The 21,611-nt window shown below is 33.9% G+C and overlaps 1 protein-coding gene across 1 annotated transcript in view; it reads right to left on the bottom strand.

The window, feature by feature from the left end:
• The window catches only part of gli3 (GLI family zinc finger 3), a 309,890-nt gene that overhangs the window by 217,706 nt on the left and 70,573 nt on the right, over positions 1-21,611 (bottom strand). The window contains exon 3 of the mRNA XM_039753392.1: positions 5,774-6,019. Within this exon, the coding sequence (XP_039609326.1) occupies positions 5,774-6,019 (246 nt within the window). The remainder of the gene's footprint in view (positions 1-5,773; positions 6,020-21,611) is intronic.

The following is a 21,611-nucleotide window of genomic DNA, read 5'->3' as shown; positions in this document are numbered from 1 at the left end:
TTGTTCAATGGATCAAATAATGTTTTTTCCTATGTAAATGAATTCACATTGTTAAGCAATTTGTATGCCATTATAAACTAGATTTTAAGCATACTGACACCCAAAAAATAGTGATTTTTAAACCATCTAAAGTACTTGACATGTAACTGGTATCCTAATTTGTCAAACCAAATGGTGGCAATTGAGTAAAAGGTTTGTGTTTTGTAAACCAGTAGGCACTACTCTATTACCAAATTAATCTCTGCATTTTTTTCCCATTAACAACATAATAAACTACAACAAAGACCGCTCACTAGAAACTCTGCTAACAGGACAGCAGTATGAGCTTTTTCAAGAAGAATAGTGTCTCCCCTTTTTGTTATTCCTCAGTTGTTTTATTCAGCAATTGGTCTGCAACAGAGTTAAATGCCAACAGGCCTGAGTTCCTAATGATAATGAAGGAGATGAGAGTTTCAAGTAGTCTTGCTTTACTCTTCAAGGAGTACAGAGCACTTTCTTTTGACTTTCCTTGAGCACTTCAATGTTTTCAGTTAACAACAAGATAGAAATGAATCATTTGTAGAAGAATGGTGTCAAGTTGCTGAGTTCTTCCAACACTGTAGCAATAAAGGCACAAGAGGACCTTCATCTAATAACGACTAAGCCCTGCTTGCCTGTTGTGCTCATGAATCCTTAAGTTAAAAGGGAGAAGAACAGACAAATTGTGTTGAATTCCCACAAGGTAAAACAAGAGCTGAAACTCAATTGTTTTTAGTTGACAACCTTGGCTTTTGTACTTGAATGGATTAAGGATTAGGTTTGCAAGCTTCAAAGCACTTTTAATGAACTTTTTCATGATGACTCATGTTTATGTCCAGTGTGGCATATGCTATACATGGAAATTTTCAACATATGGCCTATAGGCTTCATAGAGGTATGAGGACAATTCTGTAACCTGATCCCAAGCTATGTACTAAAACTGCATTTAAAATGAATCTTGGTAATTAATTGACAAAAAAAAAACATGCCAAGTGTCTGCCTTTACCTATATTACTGATCTGGACATTGAACACAACCATCTCACATCTCCTGTCTTTGCGTTATTACCTGGCAATGTTTTTATAAACTTTACATGTTCCTTCCATGTGTCCATCATAAAAAATGCAAATGGATTTCACACTGACAGTAATAAATAATAAAAATACTTAGCACTAGTGCAATGGCGCATTGATGTAAAGTCCAGACAAGCTATTTTAGTGCTTTGTGTACATTCAATACTTTTTCACTGTACAACATCAATTGCTTGCTCTCTCTCCAACACACAAACACAAAAAAAGATAAACACTACTCGGTGTGCTCATAGGTGAAACATTATTCTGCAAAAAAAAAAATAATGTTAAGTTTAAAGTTATGCTTGAAGAAAACTGTTACTTTTAACGAACAAAATCATTCAGGCTATTCAGTTGCAACAAATATGAGCAAATGTAGTGTGCTGTGAGAACCAGGATTCAAAAAATGTATATAAAAAAAAAAACCTGTAGGCAATTGTGGTGCAGATGAGTGTTTGTCTAAAAGATATAATTGTGTAATTCAAAATATGAAAAGGTGAAGCACTAAAACTGTTCACATCCACTGTTAAGCAAGATACTCTTTTTTTTGAAAATGAAAACACTTCAAAAACATTTGCACATGCAAAGTAAATAAATAGATTAATGTGCTATACAAGTTAGTGTGAACTCCGCTAGGAAGTGCTATGTTACGAAGTTGACAGCCAGGTGCTAATGGCTCCAGGTGTTGGTATATTAGCCACATTAAACACTGACAGCCCAGAATAAAGAATTGCCCTTGCCAGTACTTTTAACTGCTTTCTTTGCAAACTCTGCAGTTCACCAAATGGCAAGGCTAACACCTGTGACAGATTTAAGAGGTGAAACAAGGGGTCACAATAGCATTTGTTAGTGTAAAGGTCATTCTCTTTGAGCCTCAAGCTTCCTGGATCTGCTGTGTTTGGGTTGTATGGGAAAAGATGCACAGCAATGCATCACAGCAGCTTTGTATTTAACTTAATAAAACATAAACACAATGCTTGTCTGCTTAAGATGTATAAAGTTAATTAAATGAATGAGGAGGTTAAATTAAAAGCATACAACATTCAAGTTTTGCCTCTTATTATTTAAGTTATCCTGATAAATTGAATATTACTGAAAGCAAATAAGGCAAATTGCTGACATTTGTTAGCTGTGTTCAACATTAAGCACACATTTTATTCTTAAGACACAACAAAATTCTACTGTTAGAAAAAATAACAATAAATGTCACCAGCATTAGCTTCTCAGCTAATTAATAGGCATCAATGTTTCAAAGGATGAAAACAACCCCATGTGTTATTTTGTAGAGTTGCATGATTTAACACAGCCCTTTATAAGAAAGGCCACTACCCTTTTTAATTTGATTCAAGAAACCAGCTTTCTAAAGTAACTAAAGAAGCTGCCTCTTCATTATCATGCTATTTGGTTTACCTACTTCATTCAAAGTTAATTTTAAATGAAATGTATGTGCTTGTATTATTTAATGTGTTTAGATATCATATATTATTTTTGGTGCCTACTATACACTACTTAAAATATTAAATCAAAGAATAACTGAACAAGGTTTGTAGCTGCAGTATGAGCTGTGTTGATGCATACCTTGTGCAGGTACTACATGTATACATGGCAGAATACCGGTTTAATTTACCAGTATTCTTTTGATAACACTGAGAAAAGTGTATGTCTAGAGATACAAGTATGGATGTAACATGGGGTTATTTGTATTTTTATGACAGATGCCAGTTACCTAGTTTGAAGGATGAGCTATCTGAATTCAATCTGTGGCTGAAATGTCATTAAAAAAAGAAGCAATAAACTGAATGTTAAACACTATCTGGAACAAAATTTGCTTAACTTTAAAACACAAGATACAACAATAAGTACTCTTACACTTAGTTGAAGAAATGACAGACTCTCCCACATATTGCCTTAACATGCACCATATGTCCCATAAATTACGGGATACAAGAATAAACTTTTAAGCCACTCATTTAACTAATTGGAAGAAATGAAAACTGTTGACTGCAACCACTGGTACCTTAATCTACACCCTCTAACTATGGGTAACTGTAGATGTGCAAATAAGAAAAATAAAAGAGGGGCATGAGAAAGAAAACTGTATAAACTGAGAAAAGGACAAAGCTCTTTGATTAAATAATTAACGAAACAAAGTTTTTAATTAATGAAGTAAACAAAGCCAAAATGAATTATGGGTATGTGCATTTTGGTTCATGGACATGTATTGCTACAAACATTAAAGAAGATTTAGAAAAAAGTTTTTTCCTTGAGTAAGTGATCATACTTGAAACCTTTACCAAAAATGGTGTGTTTAATTAGGGACAAAGCTTAAGAGTAGTCAGAGGTTTGTTTAGGGATTTAGGCCATTTTGTAAACAGGAACCTCAACACAATATCCAACCCCAAAAAAGATCAAGCAATGAAAAAACAGCATTTATTAAAATGTTTATAGTAGGCAAATGATAAAACATCCGCTTATATTTAACTCTGAGAAATCGTTTAATTTACTTTAAAGCAGACAACTAACCTTCCAGCCAAGTCATAGTAACAGTAAAAAAAAGAAAAAAAAAAAAACAATAACCTCTTTTTCCTTTTCCATTTCTTATTGCTAATCATTTTAGGAAGAAAAAAGAAATTAGTTGTTCATCACAAAGTTATCGAGGCACTTTGATCTCAACTATGGTGCATGAGTACTGTATTCTCATTTTATGCCAGGCAGTTGATGAAGGAATTAAATTGGCTTTAATCTCTCTCACCAACTTTGCTGAAAAACTACTCACTAATCAAGTGACTTTTCTTATCAGTCATCTGGCTTATAACTTTTGTCACCTTTTAACATTCATTTGGGTTATTAATAAAGTTCTATCTATCTCTCGATTGATACATCCAAACTACATGAGAAAAAAAGAGAAAATCCTAGGAATCTAAGCATTATAGGTCATAAACCTAACTTTCTTTCTTTCTTTCTTTGCTCAACCTCCCCATTAGAATATACTGTAAAAAACAATATGTTTAATTGCACAGAATTTTTACTCATCGTCCTGTACTAATTCAGAATTATAGCTGCTAATTTAAATCAGTATTCATGTTTCATGTAAAACACAATAGATTTTCAATTCACATGATATACTAATTGTGAATAAAAGATCATTGCTTACAGCTGAACCTATTCTTTATTTTGGGTTAACATGTTAATGCTGTAGTCTACAATGGATATCCTCTCCAGAAAGGCTAACTGCCCAATTAAATTACAGAATGAGATAAGCATTTGATGAATGATGTTAATAATTGAGCTTAGCTGGTATCTGCTGAATATGCATATATGGTGGGAGAGGCCAAAATATATGAACATGAAACTTTTCTATTTAAAGTTTCTTTTTATTTACTTTACAGTGTAGAATTAATTCATGTTGCTTTAATTCTCACAATGTATATGGCTTATACTACACACACACACCTACACGCACACACACACACAGGGTTATATTTCAAATGCTACTAAGTAATATAAAAATATCAAAAATCCTTGTTGCATTCTAACTAAAGTATCAACACTGTCTATTATTCTTTCTAGAAACTGTTTTTCAACAACAGTACATTGATTAGTTGTGTTATGATAATTTACTCTGAGGTTCTATATATATATATAATAAAATGAAAATTAAAACACCATAAGTACTGCAAAGGATTGTTACTCAATAATATGTTCAGTCCTTAACTGAGAGGGAAACATTTTTAAATTAAACAAGATAATTCCTAAATTCCCAATATGCCTTGGGAAAATATGCCAACTAATACATATAACTAGTGAGGATTTATAAAGAAATAAAGCTTTCTTTCTTTCTTACAAAACTTGCAACATTACAATAGAGGGTATCCCAAGCAGCTATCACTAACTTTGGAAAGTAAAGAGAAAAAGATCACTTTAGCTTCTACCCTACCTGAAAACTGTATATCCATGTTGTGCAATAAACACTCACAAAACAAAATTAAGCCTAAATTCTGAACAGAATACATGAACTTAAAAATGTATTAACCAAATACATATCTATTATTAGTCATCCATTTTTCAATTCTATAATGTTCCATTCAGAATGACAATATTATTATTCCAATTCAGTTCATTGATGTATGTAGTGCTGATTTTATTATTATTACATAAATATTCAGTCAGAATTAACCAGTTTAAAATGATAAATTAATACAATGTTTCTGATTAAAATTTATTTTAAACCAAATAAACTTATCACTTACAATTAGTTCTTCCTGTAACTGTATGATCAGTATTATTTCTTCTTTTACAGTCTGCCCAGTACTTTTGATGGCATTTTAATCAATTTTGTATCAATTCTTTACCTTTTTCATTTATATAAAATTACAGATCTAAGGATAGACTTTCAAAATATCATAATGTATTTAATCATATGAAACTAAAGGTATGTTATATGAATTTGCTAATATATTAACCTTACTTAGGCAATATGATACAATTCCACAGATCATATCTAAATATTGACATTCAGTTATGTTACAGTACTGCTTAAAATGGCTCAAGTTTGCATTGGCTGAACCCTATCACAGCAGTGGTGCAAGCAAGTCAGGCAAAAATCCAAAACTCTGGAGCAGATGTACTGACTACATGTAATTCCTAAAAATTAATTTCATTATTTAATTAATATTAATACTCACGATAATGGGGGTCCATGTAGCCATTTCTAGGGTCCATTGTGAAGAGTGTGCCACGATAGGGAACAGAGTGCTCTGTCAAGTGGGAAAGGGATCCATGTATCTCTTTTTTCACCAATGGACTTCTATCTTCTGTGGATGTTGAAGGCTCTTCATTGATCTTTCCAAGTGTTTGGCCACCTGAATGAGGTTGCATTGCAATTGCGTTTCTTCTTTCTCTGTTATAAGGTTGTCTAGGGCTTTCATCCTCTGTAATAAAGAAAGAGAATAATTGTGGGTGTATTTTCATTATAACATGCACACAGACTTTGTGATTTAAAAATGGCACCCAAATTAAAAAAAAAAAAATCAAAATAAAACACTGACTCTCTGTGACAAGATGAACCACTTAAATTTCAGTGGTATTCTTCTGTGATGGCCTTACACTATTGTTTCTTCACACTGCACAGAAAAGTATAAAGTCATAATTTGAAGGCAAATGTACAAAGTCATTTAAGGCAATTTTTAGTTTTCTTGGAAATGACATAGACAGCAAAAAAACAGAAACAGTAAGTGCTGATGAAACAAAATAATCTGTGCCTAAAATCAAACACCATCTTTCAAACTATATAAATTAGTTGAAATAATATATTTAATGTTATATGACACATTACATAAACACAGCATTGTTTATATGTCTAGGGTATATGTACCAGTGTATTCGTTTTTAATTAAAAATAAAAAAACAGGAAATGAAATTGTTACTTGTTAACAATAAAAAAGAAAGATACTTAATGGAGACATCTTCCACACACCCTTTGTCTAACTGAACTCATTCAAGATTTCTTACAATCAAGAAATCTTAAACAAACTATCTGAATTTAGACACTCAGTGCAAGTACAGAAAATGTAGCTGAAGAAAACAAAGAAACAGAATCTAACACACTTTTTAGAGAGCCATGGCCCACATAATCATTTATCAAAAATGTCTAACTTTATTTAATTTTGTTGTTACCTTTTTATGTTTTCTTTAGGCTAGGTCAACAGTTTTCTACACTGCAGAGTACTTGCAATGTGCACACTTTCTTGTTATGGCCTACTGGAAAACTTGATGGTCCCTGAACTTTCCCTTTTGAAGGAATCAGACTGTACAAAAATCCTTTGAAGGACTATCCACATTGCAGGAGTTTGAAGCCATTAATGCAATTATTCTGAATTCTCCTCCAGAGTATTAACCACTTCACAACACAGGGGCAAGCAAGCTGTCCCATCTTGTTCTGTTCAATAAGTTTTTAGAGTAAATGCAAGCAAGGCTGCACTTGGGCCAAATTGCTGACAGAAACACGCTGTCTGCCATGGCAACAAGTGTGACTCCATAGCAAAAATGTAAGCAAATAACCCAGTTCCTCAGCCGCATCTGCCATTGAACTCAAATAGCCAAACAGAAGACAACTGTTATTGCTCTGGCCTTGGAAAAATGCCAGTTGAACAGTCAGGAGACATGGTTAATTCACAAAAAAGTAAAATAACTAAATTAGAACAGAATTCTCTAGCAACTATGTGCTTTTGTAGCCCTGTCATAATGGAACACAAAGTTTAAATGCATAACTTTTAATTCAGGCTGACATGTTTTAGCTTGTATTCATTTTTCTATTAATTTGTAGTTCACTTTAACTTGCAGAGTTTTCAAAACAAGGAGGTACACTGTAGAACTAAATGGTGATCCATCATACAGCACTGCACATATTATGCACAAAATAATGAGAAAACTAGTTTCTATTTTGTTATTAACTTAAGAGATCAAAACACCAAACTGCACATTTTGGAAACTTTAATGATGCAGTGATAAACTGAAGAAATTCTTACCTCATTATTATTTTTTTAACGTTGCTAGTATCCACTATATTCCTAGACACCAAAAAGTAGTATCTCTTGATGATGTACTGTTCCCTTTTACATTTGTTCAAAAACTCCTCCAGTCAGCATCAAGGTAAATACAATCAAAAAAGCTACATGGATAAGTCTCAGCTGCAGAAATAGTCATGGCATTCTGTATGAACCAGGAAGATCTGTGGCAAATATTCTACTAATTCTGCAAGGCCCCATGATTGGCAAGAAAATACTACTCAGAGACGATCAGAATTCAGAATTTGAGGTACACAGAGTTAATTTCTGGAAGTTGTGCAAGGTATTTTATACTCATCCTGTGTCTTCAGAGCAATGTGTATCTGTGAAGGCCCAGTCCCAACTGCTCTTCCTTTCTGTTTTACTCTCTATTCTCCCCTTTCTGTCTTACTCTCTCTCCTTTAAAAATAGTCTAAAGTGCCAGGAACCCTGCTAAGTTTTCCTAGCTCATTAGTATTCTTCCCCTGTTCCTTTCAGTGAACTTGCACACCATTCAGGCAGCTCATTCTAGCTAACGGGGGTCAAGCGGCTAATCATTAAATCAAACTCATGTCACACCATCACAATCAGCCTTTAGAGAGAGGAGGGTTTATTATTTCAATTTATGCTAAATAAATGGTTTTACAAATAGTGCCCAAAGCAGGGTCAACAGCATTTGAATTGCAAGGCAAACTTAACTGGACTATGAAGTAAAAAAAAAAAACAAAAAAAAAACACACACACACACAGCTCCTCTCTTCTTTACTGACTGGAGGGAGCACTAATCTAACGGCACTGCCACAGGTAAGGCTTCATAGAAGGGTAATCTTTTGCTCTGTCTGAATTAGTCTCCACAGAGATACTCCAGAAAGAGCTTTAGTTATTCTTTTTTTAGGTGATCAAGTCATCTCAAGTCCTGGAGCACTCCAACTGAGCACTTTCACATTGATGTCAAACAGCAGGTGGAGGAGAAAAGTGAATAGAAAAGTAAGGTTTGTGGAATTTTATGACAGTTTTGTGCAGGAAATATCAGACAAAAAAGATGTGCAATTTATTATATAACTGTTTTTGAATGATATAGATATATATATATATATATATATATATATATATATATATATATATATATATATATATATATATATATATATGTGTGTGTGTGTGTGTGCGTATTCTTCTCTATAGACTATTTTCCTCCCTCACCCTTACCCTCCACAATCCTTTCCTTTTCTATTTTACTGGTTGCACAAGACAGACTCAAAACAGTTCATAGGTCTATTCACCCCCACACAAAGACTCCAGGCCAGACCTCTATGGACCAACTGAAACTTGCTCAAAAACTGGGCTCTCTATAGTGATTGAATTTCTTAACATCTTTTCAAAAACAGTAAATGCCTTGAGGCAAAAGGAAGAAACAGGCTAATGGTGAATTGGGAGTACTGAACAAATTTCAGAGCCCTTTCCTCCCTGCTTTTGAGGTTGAAAGCAAGCTCTTGCCTTTCAAGTTTCAAAGTCCTTTTTCCTCCTGCAGTGTCACAGAAGGATTTGAAAAGAAGGTAATTGTGCTCTCAGTCTCCCTGATCAGAGCTTACGTCCTAGTTCTGGTATTTCAGAATCTTTCTTACAATATAATAGCGCTCGATGCTTTAACCAGCCCGCTCCCTTGCAACTGCTCATTAAATAAGTCGTAATGCACAAATTCCTTTTATGTCCTCAGTCTTGATGTAAAGGAGAGATTCAGGTACTTTGAAATCCGTTTACTAGGCAGTTTCTTTTCTTATTATTACTATTTTTTCAGTTTTCATGTGTTTGTACTAGGTGTGTTGGTAGATACTTTTTAAACAACATACAAAAGTATAAAATGTGTTGCTTCCTGGTATATTAACCTTCAGCACTACTACAAATTATTCAAAAGCACAAAAACTTTTGATATAATTTAATCTTACATTATTTAATAATTCCTTCTAGACCTTCTTAACACAGTTGGTCTATTGTAATATTTTTGGTTTTAGTTGTGATTCTGTGGTTATTTTATACTGATGATTTTTTATATTTTCTACTATAATGAAATTGTGTTTACTCTGTAAAGTGACCTGTGCATGTTGCTAATTATGTTAGATAAATATGACACAAAAATAAATACTGAAAACCCCTCAATGAGTAGTGTGAACTGTGGCAGTCATAAAAACGAACACCCCTCATTTTGTAACTACAATATTTATGGAACAAAATCTATCTTGAAAGGTTTACAAATGATAGTATAAATGAAGAAAAGCTCATAACACACATCTTACTAAAAAGAAGAAGAATAAAAATTGCATCATATCAGTTCTCTTCTAATTGAAAGTCACGTAACTAGATTAAACAGCAGCAGATTTATAATGGTATCCATCAGAAACGTGCCATGCCTAGGCTTAGAGTAGATGATAGGTTTAAGAACCAAAAACCAAAGCCTTCAATCCTCTAAAAGTTCTATCTTTTGCATAAAAAAGGCCTCCCACTTGCATTCAATCAGCTGAAGATTTAACTGAGGCGGGAAAAACAGGTTCCCAGATCCTATTCTATAGCTGCAGTGCTTACAAAAATCCTCATTAGAGAACTAAAATTTCCTTTAGCATTTAAAAAAATGCAAACACCTGTGGGAGTCATTTCAGACACGGCAGTATATTTCTCCCACTCCTCGTTTTTTAAGTGTCGTAAGAGTACAAATCCTAAAGCCCCACACCTGGCAACTTTTATCACCCCAAACACCCACTAAATGCACAGCACTGACACACTTTCTATCAAAGCTGTTGGCAGCATTACAACTGCAGAAAAGAAAAAGAAAAAGCAGATGTGCTGGTGTTTAGGTCTCTTTTTAACTGGCAATGTCAGTTCTGGGTGTTTAAGTAAGCTCCCCTATGCAATATTCATTTTTAAGAGCATCTTCTCTTTTCATGCAACATGAAATACTGTAAAATTAAGCAAAAGGGATTAGTCACAGAATGTGTGATCAATTTTAGCATTAAACAGGCTCTTCACATCCAACTTTTCAAACTGGTAAATTTAATGTGTGTTATAGTTATCACTGGAGAGCATGCTTTGCAAGAGGAGAATCATCACAGCTCAGTTGGTCAGATCTTTTAGTGAGGTTAAAGAGGCATATAAATGATGAAAGTTAACAAAGGGGAAAAAAGACAAAATCTTTGACTATGCATTTGTAATGCATTTACCCAGTGTGACATAAAAATTATATTTCAAAATTATACTTATATGCTTAGACGAGTGTAGCATTGGTAGCTTTGATGATTTTTTCACAGCCAACTACAGTTTAAACTCTACTGCTGTGACCATTAGCTCAAGTGGCAGCGGACAGCCAATGCTTCTAAATATCCATGGGTAAAAAAATTCTATCAATTTTCCCTGCCCTTGTGTTTTTTTTTTAATTAATGTGTATAAACACTGTGCTGGACTGGTGTTCCCTCCACAATAAGGTAGTGCAGTTATCACATGTTAACTGGACTCAGTTTCCTTTGAAAACTGGTGGAGTAATACTGTAGATAATTCATGTGATTAAAGGTTTTGCGATTGTGCATTGTGACTAGTGTGACCACCCAAAATTAGAAGTTAAAATGTCAAATTATTTTTAAAATTTGGGAGATGTGCTGGTGTAATGGTTAGAAATATTGCCTCACTGCTCGAGTTCTGAGATTAAAACAAGGTTTGCTAGTTGGCTGTGTTTATACATAGTACATATTTAGCCATGTTCATGTAAGTTTTCTTTAGTTTTTTGAATTTCTGTGCATTAAGCTTTTATTGCTAACTCTAACTCTGGTCTGATGTGTGCATCGGTGGGGCTATTATATTGATTAAGCACGCCATCCAGAGCGGATCCCAGCCTTGCACCCCATGCTGCTGGGAAAAGCTGCAACACCCCATGACCCAGGCATAGAAAAAGTAGGCTCTGAAAATGAATAGATGAAGAAATGTAACTGAAATAAACAGCTTCACCATCCTTGTTATACTAACTGTTAACATTTGTATTTTATCAATTTACTGCCTTTCCAAACTCAGTTGATAGTACTAGGTAGTTGTACTGTGTTAGCCATTATGGATGCAATGAAAAGTCAAACAAAATAACACTTTTTATTGGCTAACTAAAAAGATTACAATATGCAAGCTTTCAAGGCAGCTCAGGCACCTCTTGCCAGAAGAAGGGCCCTGAACTGCCTCGAAAGCTTGCATATTGTAATCTTTTTAGTTTGCCAATAAAAAGTGTCATTTTGCTTGACTTCTTATTGCAAACTCGGATGATGAAGCCCTTTTTAAAATAGAGTTTGTAGTCTCTAAATGACACCTAGTTACATAAAGAATCAATAAATTAAAAACTCTCTACTCAGACTTAACAGAGACTGAGCCTACAAATAAGGCCTGTAGAGTGGAAAGATCATATGTGGTAATTGTGCCATTCATTCTCTGTGCTATACCCTTCTCTAGACAGTTATGCACATGATTCAGAACCTGAGCAATTGAGATATAATTGAGAAAAGTAATGCAAGTGGTCAGGAAACAAACAGAACCCAGTATAGCAGATGAAAAGGAAGAGGGAAATGGGGGGGGGGCATTTTTTAAATTTGTAATGCTTCACACCACCATCACCACCTCTTCCACTCAGATACACACACACAATTTCCAATTTGCATAGTGTGAAGAGAGAGAGTTTTAAGAAGCTTCTATTAGGCTGTTAGTCATCACTTACTTTGAGCAGGCTAATTAGGCACATCAAAGGAGCTACAATACACTCCCAGGAGGGTAAAAAATTATTTTCGACCCATTTAATAGTACATTTACGCCTATCTGTGGGTAGCAGGCTAATTTAACTTTTGACATTTGATATCTGAAAATGAGAGGGATCAGCGATTTAACTGGAACAGGATTAAGAACCTCCCCAAAAACAACATTTTCAAGCTGGTGAAATTCATTAATTCGCCTCATGCTAAGCAGTTTATCAATGATTAAAACGCTACAGCCAACAATGGATAATGCATTCTCATTTTTAGTCACAAAAATTCCCTAATTATGAGCTTTTGATGTCAAAAGAAACATTTCAATTTATGATTTTCTTTCCAGCATTTGTATTAGTAAATTCTCTTATTTTTTTCACTCACAACTGTTCATATTGCAATTCTAACAGACAGTCTAATGAACTTTGGATATCCACATATGGTTTAAGGCTGCATATGAAACGGCAGGCAGTGGATAGATCTGAATATTTTCAAAGGTCTAATTACAGTCACTTTACAAACATTAGTCATATACTGAATTTCTGCATAGCATAAAAACCTCATGTCCATAATGTTTTTGCCACATGATTGCTGATTGCTTTCATCATCCTCTGTGTCTCTTAAATGATCCAGGATGATACTGCATTTGCCCTGAGGTTTTCCTTCAGCTACCATCTGACACAAACCTAGCCTTCTTTTAGTGTTGGATAAAAGTGAAAATTGTTTTTGTAGCCTCCTCTCTTCAATATCAGGAGGTGAACTCCAAAAGATTCACAAAAAAAGTTATGTTTTGGTTTCACTTCAAATGCACTGTTCTACTTTCTGGCAACACGCAACCTCTCGCTCTCATTTCTGTTGAGTATTTTTGGCCTCAGGGAACTATATATTTTTTCTACACCTCACTCCTCCAATCCTTACTTTTTTTCTTTTTTGCTGACATACACAACCCACAGATGTCCCTGACTTTTCATTTAACCCTGAACATACTCTATAATGTCTGCACTGGGTGAACTTATTGTCAGTCTGTTTTGTAGAGATTACACTAGTAAATGTTCTTAATAGTCTGTTTCTCCATGGCAAATATTAACATGATTTTCATAGTTATTCTCCAAGGGATACAACAGGCTTTTCATCGAATATAAACAATGTTGTGCACAGGCATCATTCTGTTTAAAAAGATTGAGAAAACATTAAAGATAGCAGCTAAGTCCTTTTACAGATAATAACAGGCACTTGTTCCTGAAGTCAAACATATTAACATGGTCAAATCTGTGCTTTGCCTTTGTAAAAAAAAAAAAAAAAATGTCTTTTGGTTCCAGCCCTTAATTTTCTTTACCAAGAGTTTATCTAACTGAAAAATACACATATAACTAGAGGCCACTTAGCACATTCAGCACTAAACACAAAACATAACATAAGTTTAAACTTATAAAAATACTCAGTTGTTCCGAGTTCAAATTTGTGAAAACTAAAGACACAAAACTGACATAACTCTTAAATTGTCAATCATAATCTGATATACAGCATGGACAGTAAAATATCATCCTTATGTTATATATTTGCAAGCTTTTATTTGTAAAATGTTCATTCAAATTCCATGTAGTTAGTATTACTACAAATATAAAGAAAACAATATTCTCTACATATTAAGTACATTTCCAAATGGGCAGTTAAATATTGCACCTTTAATCCTAGATATCAAGCTTTCCACTTTTTCTAGCCGCTTCCACAAGAAAGGCATTATAGTTCACAAGCCAGCAAATCTGAGCTGCAGCAAAATTCTCTTTACATGGCAGTCATACAGTTGTCTTATAGTTACTCCTTGTATTGAAGGACTACAGAGAAAATTCTACAATCATTGTGCATTTATTAAGTGGTGAACATGAACTTATCTTCTTTACTCTCTTTCCAATAACTGCTTAGGCTGTATAAGTCTATCGATTCTTTTATGTAAAGTTTCTGATTGTTGTTTTTCTGGTTGTCTCTCCATCTTAAAGCAGCTAGTACTGTGCAGGGAAAAAAGAAACAACACAGAATATGCAGCAATAAACAAGATCCTTATTGTGACTTAAACACAAAATTATATAGTATATTTTGATTTTCACGATTTGGACTGGCATCCCACCCAGAGCTAGTTACTACCTTGTGCTCTGTGTTGCCAGTGTTGCATCCTGGAACTGAGTGAGTGATTTGGATAAAACAAATTGATGCCAGTGACTTTAATGGACAAATTAATTCAAAAGGCATCAAGTCTTTTTCACAGATTTATTTTTTTACAGATCTGCCTGTATTCCTGACCAATGCTGACACTGTTTCTATGATTTTGATCTTCAAATTCAATGAATTCAGAATAGTTAATAGTACATTTTAAATTAAAACAATTAACAAAGGAAACTGGGTAACTATTTAATTGAAATGCCTGTTAAATCAGAATGGAACACTCTAGCTTCTTACAGCAAACTCAAACACAGCTTCTTTAGCACCCTCAAAATACACATTGGATAAAACATTAAGATTATTATAAAGGGTAGTTTTATATGCCCCTGGTTTCAATTGCACACAATTTCAGGGTCTGTTTTAGTCTGATACCTACTGCCTGAAGCTAATTTATATATATACTAGCAGAATACCCCCGCTTCGCAGCAGAGAAGTAGTGTGTTAAAGAAGTTATGAAAAAGAAAAGGAAAAATTTTTAAAATAACATAACATGATTGTTAATGTAATTGGTTTGTCATTGATATGAGTGTTGTTCTCATATCTATATATATATATCTATATATATATATATATATATATATATATATATATATATATATATATATATATATATATATATATATATATATATATATATATCAAAATACCCGCACTTGGCAGCGGAGAAGGAAAAAGAAAAGGAAACATTTTAATAATAACGTAAAATGATTGACAATATAATTGTTTTGTCAATGTCATCATGAGTGTTGCTGGCATATATATATATATACACATATACTATGGGGTGCTAAACAGGCAAATACATTGATTTTGTGAATATATAAAGTTGGCGTCAGAATATATAAAGTCAAAACTTTTTTCTGAATGTATAAAGTCAGCGCTGGAATATATAAAGTCAAAACTTGAATGTATAAAGTCATTGCTGGAATATATAAAGTGAAAACTTGAATATATAAAGTCAGCGTCAGAATATATAAAGTTTTGACTTTATATATTCCAGCGCTTACTTTATATATTCAGAAATATTCCAACGCCGTCTTTATATACTCAGGATTTGACTTTATATATTTGGGAATGACTTTACATATTCAAGTTTTGACTTTATATATTCAGAAATGACTTTATATATAAAACTTTTGACTTTATACAGTAAATTTAGTCATCATTGCATAACTTTTTTCTTTACGATAGAAATTTAAAGACTAAATTCAACTTCCATTCCTAACAAAGATATTTCTGGCGACTAAATTGAACCTACTTAAATCCAAATTCGAGCTATTGAGCCGTCGCCTGCCTGCTTGAATAAGTCACCCTCGCTTCGCTCTTAACTTTTTTACTGTTCATTTAATCATGTCTAGTGGCGGAAAAATTATAAAATGGAAGGAGGATTACACTGAGTATGGCTTTACCAAAACAATTATTGATGGCGATTCGATTATTCATAAAGCTTCAATTGGTGATCTGTTTTTCTGTGTTAACCTCATATTTTGTCATACTTCTTCTCAAATCAAGGGGGTGCGAGGGTAAAATGAATCGGGAAGCGCTGATCAATGTAATCGGTGTACCAGGAAATCATGCATTGACAGAAGTTTCCCTTTGCTTGTAATGCAAAGTGTAATTAAATGCGTGATTTTTTAACGCGTTATGGAGCACATGCATCGAAGCTTCTCAGCTGTGCTTGTGCTAAGAAAAGGAAACATTTTAAAAATAACGTAACACGATTGTCAATGTAACCTTTTGTAAGTAGTGCCTGGAGGATTCAGTGTGGAGAAACTGTAGAGACACCGTGTGTATTAACTTGTGGATAGGGTTACACTGAGTATGGCTTTACCAAAACAATTATTGATGGCGAATCAATTATTCATAAAGCTTCAATTGGTGATCTGTTTTTCTGTGTTAACCTCATATTTTTTCATACTTCTTCTCAAACCAAGAGTGTGCAAGGGTAAAATGAATCGGGAAGCGCTGATCAATTTAATCGGTGTACCGTGAAATCATGCATTGACAGAAGTTCCCCTTTGCTTGTATTGCAAAGTGTGATTAAATGCGTGATTTTTTAACGCGTTATGGAGCATATGCATCGAAGCTTCTCAGCTGTGCTTGTGCTAAGAAAAGTAAACATTTTAAAAATAACGTAACACGATTATCAATGTAACCTTTTGTAAGTAGTGCCTGGAGGATTCAGTGTGGAGAAACTGTAGAGACAGCGTGTGTATTAACTTGTGGATTTTTCTGTGAGTATTTGGTGGCAGCGTCACAAAGTCGCTTCCGTAACACTGCGTGCGTTAGCTGCGGAGCTCAGCTCAGAGCGAAATGAGGTGAATGGGAGGGGAGATGATGACGTCCCTCCCCTTAACTGTCAATCCCTCACAAACACAGTCTCTCGGAATTTGCATAAGCACAGCCCTTCACGTGCAATTTTAACTTAGTTACAAAGTGATCAAAACTCTTGTTTATATCCTGCGTCCTCTCATTAAACTTGTATTCTGCATTACCCGTGGGCATGACAAACGCCAGCGGCAGCCTGTCTATGAACTTAATTTAAAGTTTAGGTTTACACCTTGCTTTGTTTCCGAAGTAGCAGCACTCATGAATATGGTTGTATATGTCACTTGTTCGCTTCTTATTGTTTCGCTGCGTTCTTAATTATATAATGCATGTTTTTTTCAGCGCTTTTTGGAGCTCTTCCTGGTTTTCTACGCACTGCGTTGACAGTCAGTTCACATGATTGTGTGGGAGGCGTGATGATGTGACGCGAAACTCGGCCCCCCATGGCTTTCGAGCTCAACTCCATTACATTAAATGGAGAAAAATAGCTTCCAGTTATGACCATTATGCGTAGAATTTCGAAATGAAACCTGCCCAACTTTTCTAAGGATGCTGTAAGGAATGAGCATGGCAAATTTCAGCCTTCTACCTACACGGGATTTTGGAGAATTAGGGATGAGTCAGTGAGTGAGTGAGTGAGTGAGTCAGTCAGTGAGGGCTTTGCCTTTTATTAGTATAGATATTATATTTCTTTTCCTTCATAATGTAATTTTACTTATGACTCCAAAAACCTAATTTACTATTTTTGATAAAAGTATGATTAGATAGTATTAACTTTTGTGCATCCAATGCACAGGCATGATTACTAAATCTAGAGTTTGTTTGTTGTGCAGTTGTAATATATGTAATATCAATTTAACTGATGACAACACCAAATTATTATGAAATCTTAGCAGCCTAAATAATAGATTTATTTCATATGGTAAAGTGTTCTCAAAGACTAGGCTATAGCTCATCTGATAATGCAATAATTCATTTTGTACAGCTAAGAGCTTTGACTTTATAATGACAAAGTGTAGTTATTCACAAGCTAAAGTAATCAATTCACCAGCTGCTGAAAAACTTCCTTTTAATGTCTAGGGAGATTTAGAAAATTGGAGAGTGTACTAAAATTTTGAAGCATTAAAAAGAGCAAATATATATATATATATATATATATATATATATATATATATATATATATATATATATACATAGTTGTTTGGAGAAATATCACTGACTGATTAACACTCTACATTTATATTTACATAGATCTGGACAACTACTTGCAAATCACTCTTTATTCGATTGCCAAGTCTTAAAAAAAATTGGCCTTGCTGTAGTCAAAAACACTGTAAAGTTCATGGAAAAGAATATAACTGGTTTAATCTTCATGGGTTTATGATGATCATAATATGAACCATTAAGGGGTTAAGGACTGAAGCAACAAGTTAAAAGAGCCTTATTTAAAGTTTTGCAGTTTGAATCTATAATACTTTGAAACCGTTTATTTTACCTTTGCCCACAGTTTCTTTTAATACATGTTCTGAGCGAGCCTATTCTGGAATTATCAAATGCAAGATAGAAAACATCCCTTTTTTTAGAAATTATTTTGCAATGGACTACATTTACTGTGAAAACATTTACACTTAACCACTCCAATAGAAAGACACAAATTTACCTAAGACATACTTGTTTAAGACAAAACAGAGAAAACCCTTGAGGAAATAGCGAGACCTTTTAAACACTAGTCTGCATAAAGGGTGACCTGGCAGCTGCTTCTAGATCATCTAACTATATATGTATTTATGCACGTAGATTTTACACAGGAGAGGAATAATTGTTATGAGAATCTACGTTTAGAGTAACCGAAACAAAATTTTATGCTGTACCTGAATATCATATGTACTAATTTTCCCAAAGGATCTAACAGAAGATCAAGGTAATAGATTACAATTCCTTAAACATGGAGGTTTCTAAAATGTCTTACGATAAGCACTCCCAAATTTTTAAGGAGCATGCTAAGTGATACTAGGTGAAAGATCGCTAAAGGTACAATAAACAGGAAAGTTAAGCCATCGAGTTCTACTTTCAAATACAGGCAGAATGAATCAAACGTAGCAAAACATTTGTATGCCCATATTGCTAGTTGCTTATTAGTTTTTGTTTATTTTGACTATACTGTACATACGACTAAACAGAGAATAATGAAAATCATTACTTTAACTTTTGCATTTCTGGAAAAAAAGGTTTTATATAGTACATTGAATAAAACAATTGTTAAGAGTACAAGTGATTACAAGTGTGTGTTGGGAGGTGTGTGAGTGATTATGCCCTGTGACGGACTGACACCCCCAAAAAGATTCATTCCTGCCTTGTGCCCAAGACCAAAATAGCTTTCAGCTCTCTGCAAGAAAACATTGGATTGAATGTTTCAAAAACGGATAGATGCTGAAATGGCTTACAACAGCTAATTGTCGAGTATCTAACAAATGTATGTTGACATTCTGTATCTCAATAAAAACAATTCTTATTACAAAATTAAACAAAGATATAAAAGAAATCTATCTTTCTACCTGCAATATCTATGGCAAGTAGCCTATGTCAGCAGCACATACAGCAACCAACTTTGAACTGAACATAAGCCTGTGAGATAGTAATCACGCAAACTGATATTAATCACCATTTGAACATATCACAAGTAAATACAATAGGAAAAATACAATTAGACTCTTTGAATTGTTTTATATAGGAAAAAAAAATTACTTGACGTTTTAATAAAATCACTTGCAATTATTATTTACTTTTTTTTTTTTTACAATTTTTAGTGTAGTATGGAGACTCTCTGGAAAAGTGCATTTCCCAGACAGACCTTAATGTAGTAAAGCTTTCTATGCAGTTTGAATGTGGAAAACTACACTTTCTATTACAAAACCTGAAGAACAAATAAACTTAATGAGATATACAAAAATATAAAGTTAATGTTTAAGTTCTGCATATTTTACACAGAACACACATTTAAAAGGATAGCACAGTGGAACTGTGGTACCACAGCTGCCTTGCAGTAATGACACCTGGGTTCACATCCTGGGTCTTCCATGCGTGAATTTTGCATGTGCTCCCCTTGTCTACGTGAATTTCCTCCCACTGTCCAATGACATGCAGGTTAGGTGAACTGCCAATGATAAACTAACCCTAATGTGTGTTTGGTGTGTGTGAATGTTCACACTGCAATGGACTGACACCCTATCCAGGGTATGTTCCTGCCTGCTACTCCAGAAAGCCACTCCAATCCCACAACACTGGTCTGGATTAGGCAGATTTGACAATGACATGACATGACATGACAAATTTAAAAGTTATCAGCTGAACAGCAATAACCATACAAGAGCAAATAAATAAATAAAACTGCATATGTTCAAAAAACACATTTGATTGCTGCAGCTGTACAGAAAAGTGAATAAGCCCAGATATCAAATTTGTTTCAGCATCCAATATTTTTTTCCTGCCTACTCATGAAGTTCACAGTGTTACATTTTGCATTGTTCTGTTCAGAATGAAATGTTGGTTAATTGCTTTATTTTTGTCCAGTAAAAGCAAAAATGGTATTATCTTATAAGATATATTCATTGGGGGATGCAATTTAAAATTTTTTTCTGACAGCTCACTAGGCACAAAAGCAGAATCAGAACACCTTATGCTTTGTGTACAACTATGAATACAGTTGTGTCAGTCATCCAACCATGGTATGGTAAGTGCTTAAAAATTAGTGTTTCACCTTTATTTCTTCTCATAAAAGTTTAAATGGTGACAAGTAAGTGATTCCAGAAATACAGTCACTTAATGAAAATGATACATATGTCATGAATAATTTGCCTAGTAAAAACTATAAAACATAATTAAATTCCTTTTGAGTTCACTTAAAGTGACCAAAAAAAAAAAAAAAACATAACACTGGCCTCCCAGTTAAGGTGTGTTCTTCTAAGATGCAGTGTCTGGTACTGCCACCAGGTGGCAGCATCATGTGTGGGCTTCTGCTTTTAGTGTGATCCTGATTTAAATCAAAATTCAACATATAAAAGATGCTGAACTTGGAGTAGGAAGAACTGGAATAATAGCTTAAAGCTAAAAGTGTGGTTAGGCTATTGTGGAATTTGTAACTAGGGGGTACTGATTGCCATTTGTGGTGGAAGAAAAAAGTTACACCCATTTGATAAATGGGATAGGTTAAGCCTTTTTTTAAGTATGCCTAGTGTGCCTACAGGGTTTGATTTTTTTAAGTACTGTAAATTGATTTCACTTTGTAACTATGCATATTTGTCCGTTGTACCACATCACTCTAAAACGTATAAGGAACTTTTACAGTATGCCTGCATCTTACTTTGGAATGATGTAATGTTTGTTTCTTCTGAACTTGTGACAGTACCTATAAACAGAATGTGAGCATACATGTGAACATTTTCAAAAATAGTCCACAAAAATGACATAAATTTTTACTTATCACAAGCTAAAAGCTTTAATAGATCTATAAATAGTAGGAATGTAGCTGAAATCCAGTTTACAGGCTGCTAAGGAAACTTTTAACAAATATGATAATTTTCAGAGTAAAATTACATTTTCATTCATTGCACAAACTAAAAGTAAATTAAATCACTAGGAAGTTTTAATGTTACATTTAAATGAGAAAATAT

This window comes from Polypterus senegalus, chromosome 5 (assembly GCF_016835505.1).
Source record: "Polypterus senegalus isolate Bchr_013 chromosome 5, ASM1683550v1, whole genome shotgun sequence".
NCBI lineage: Eukaryota > Metazoa > Chordata > Cladistia > Polypteriformes > Polypteridae > Polypterus > Polypterus senegalus.
This window is presented reverse-complemented; position numbering and strand designations above follow the sequence as displayed.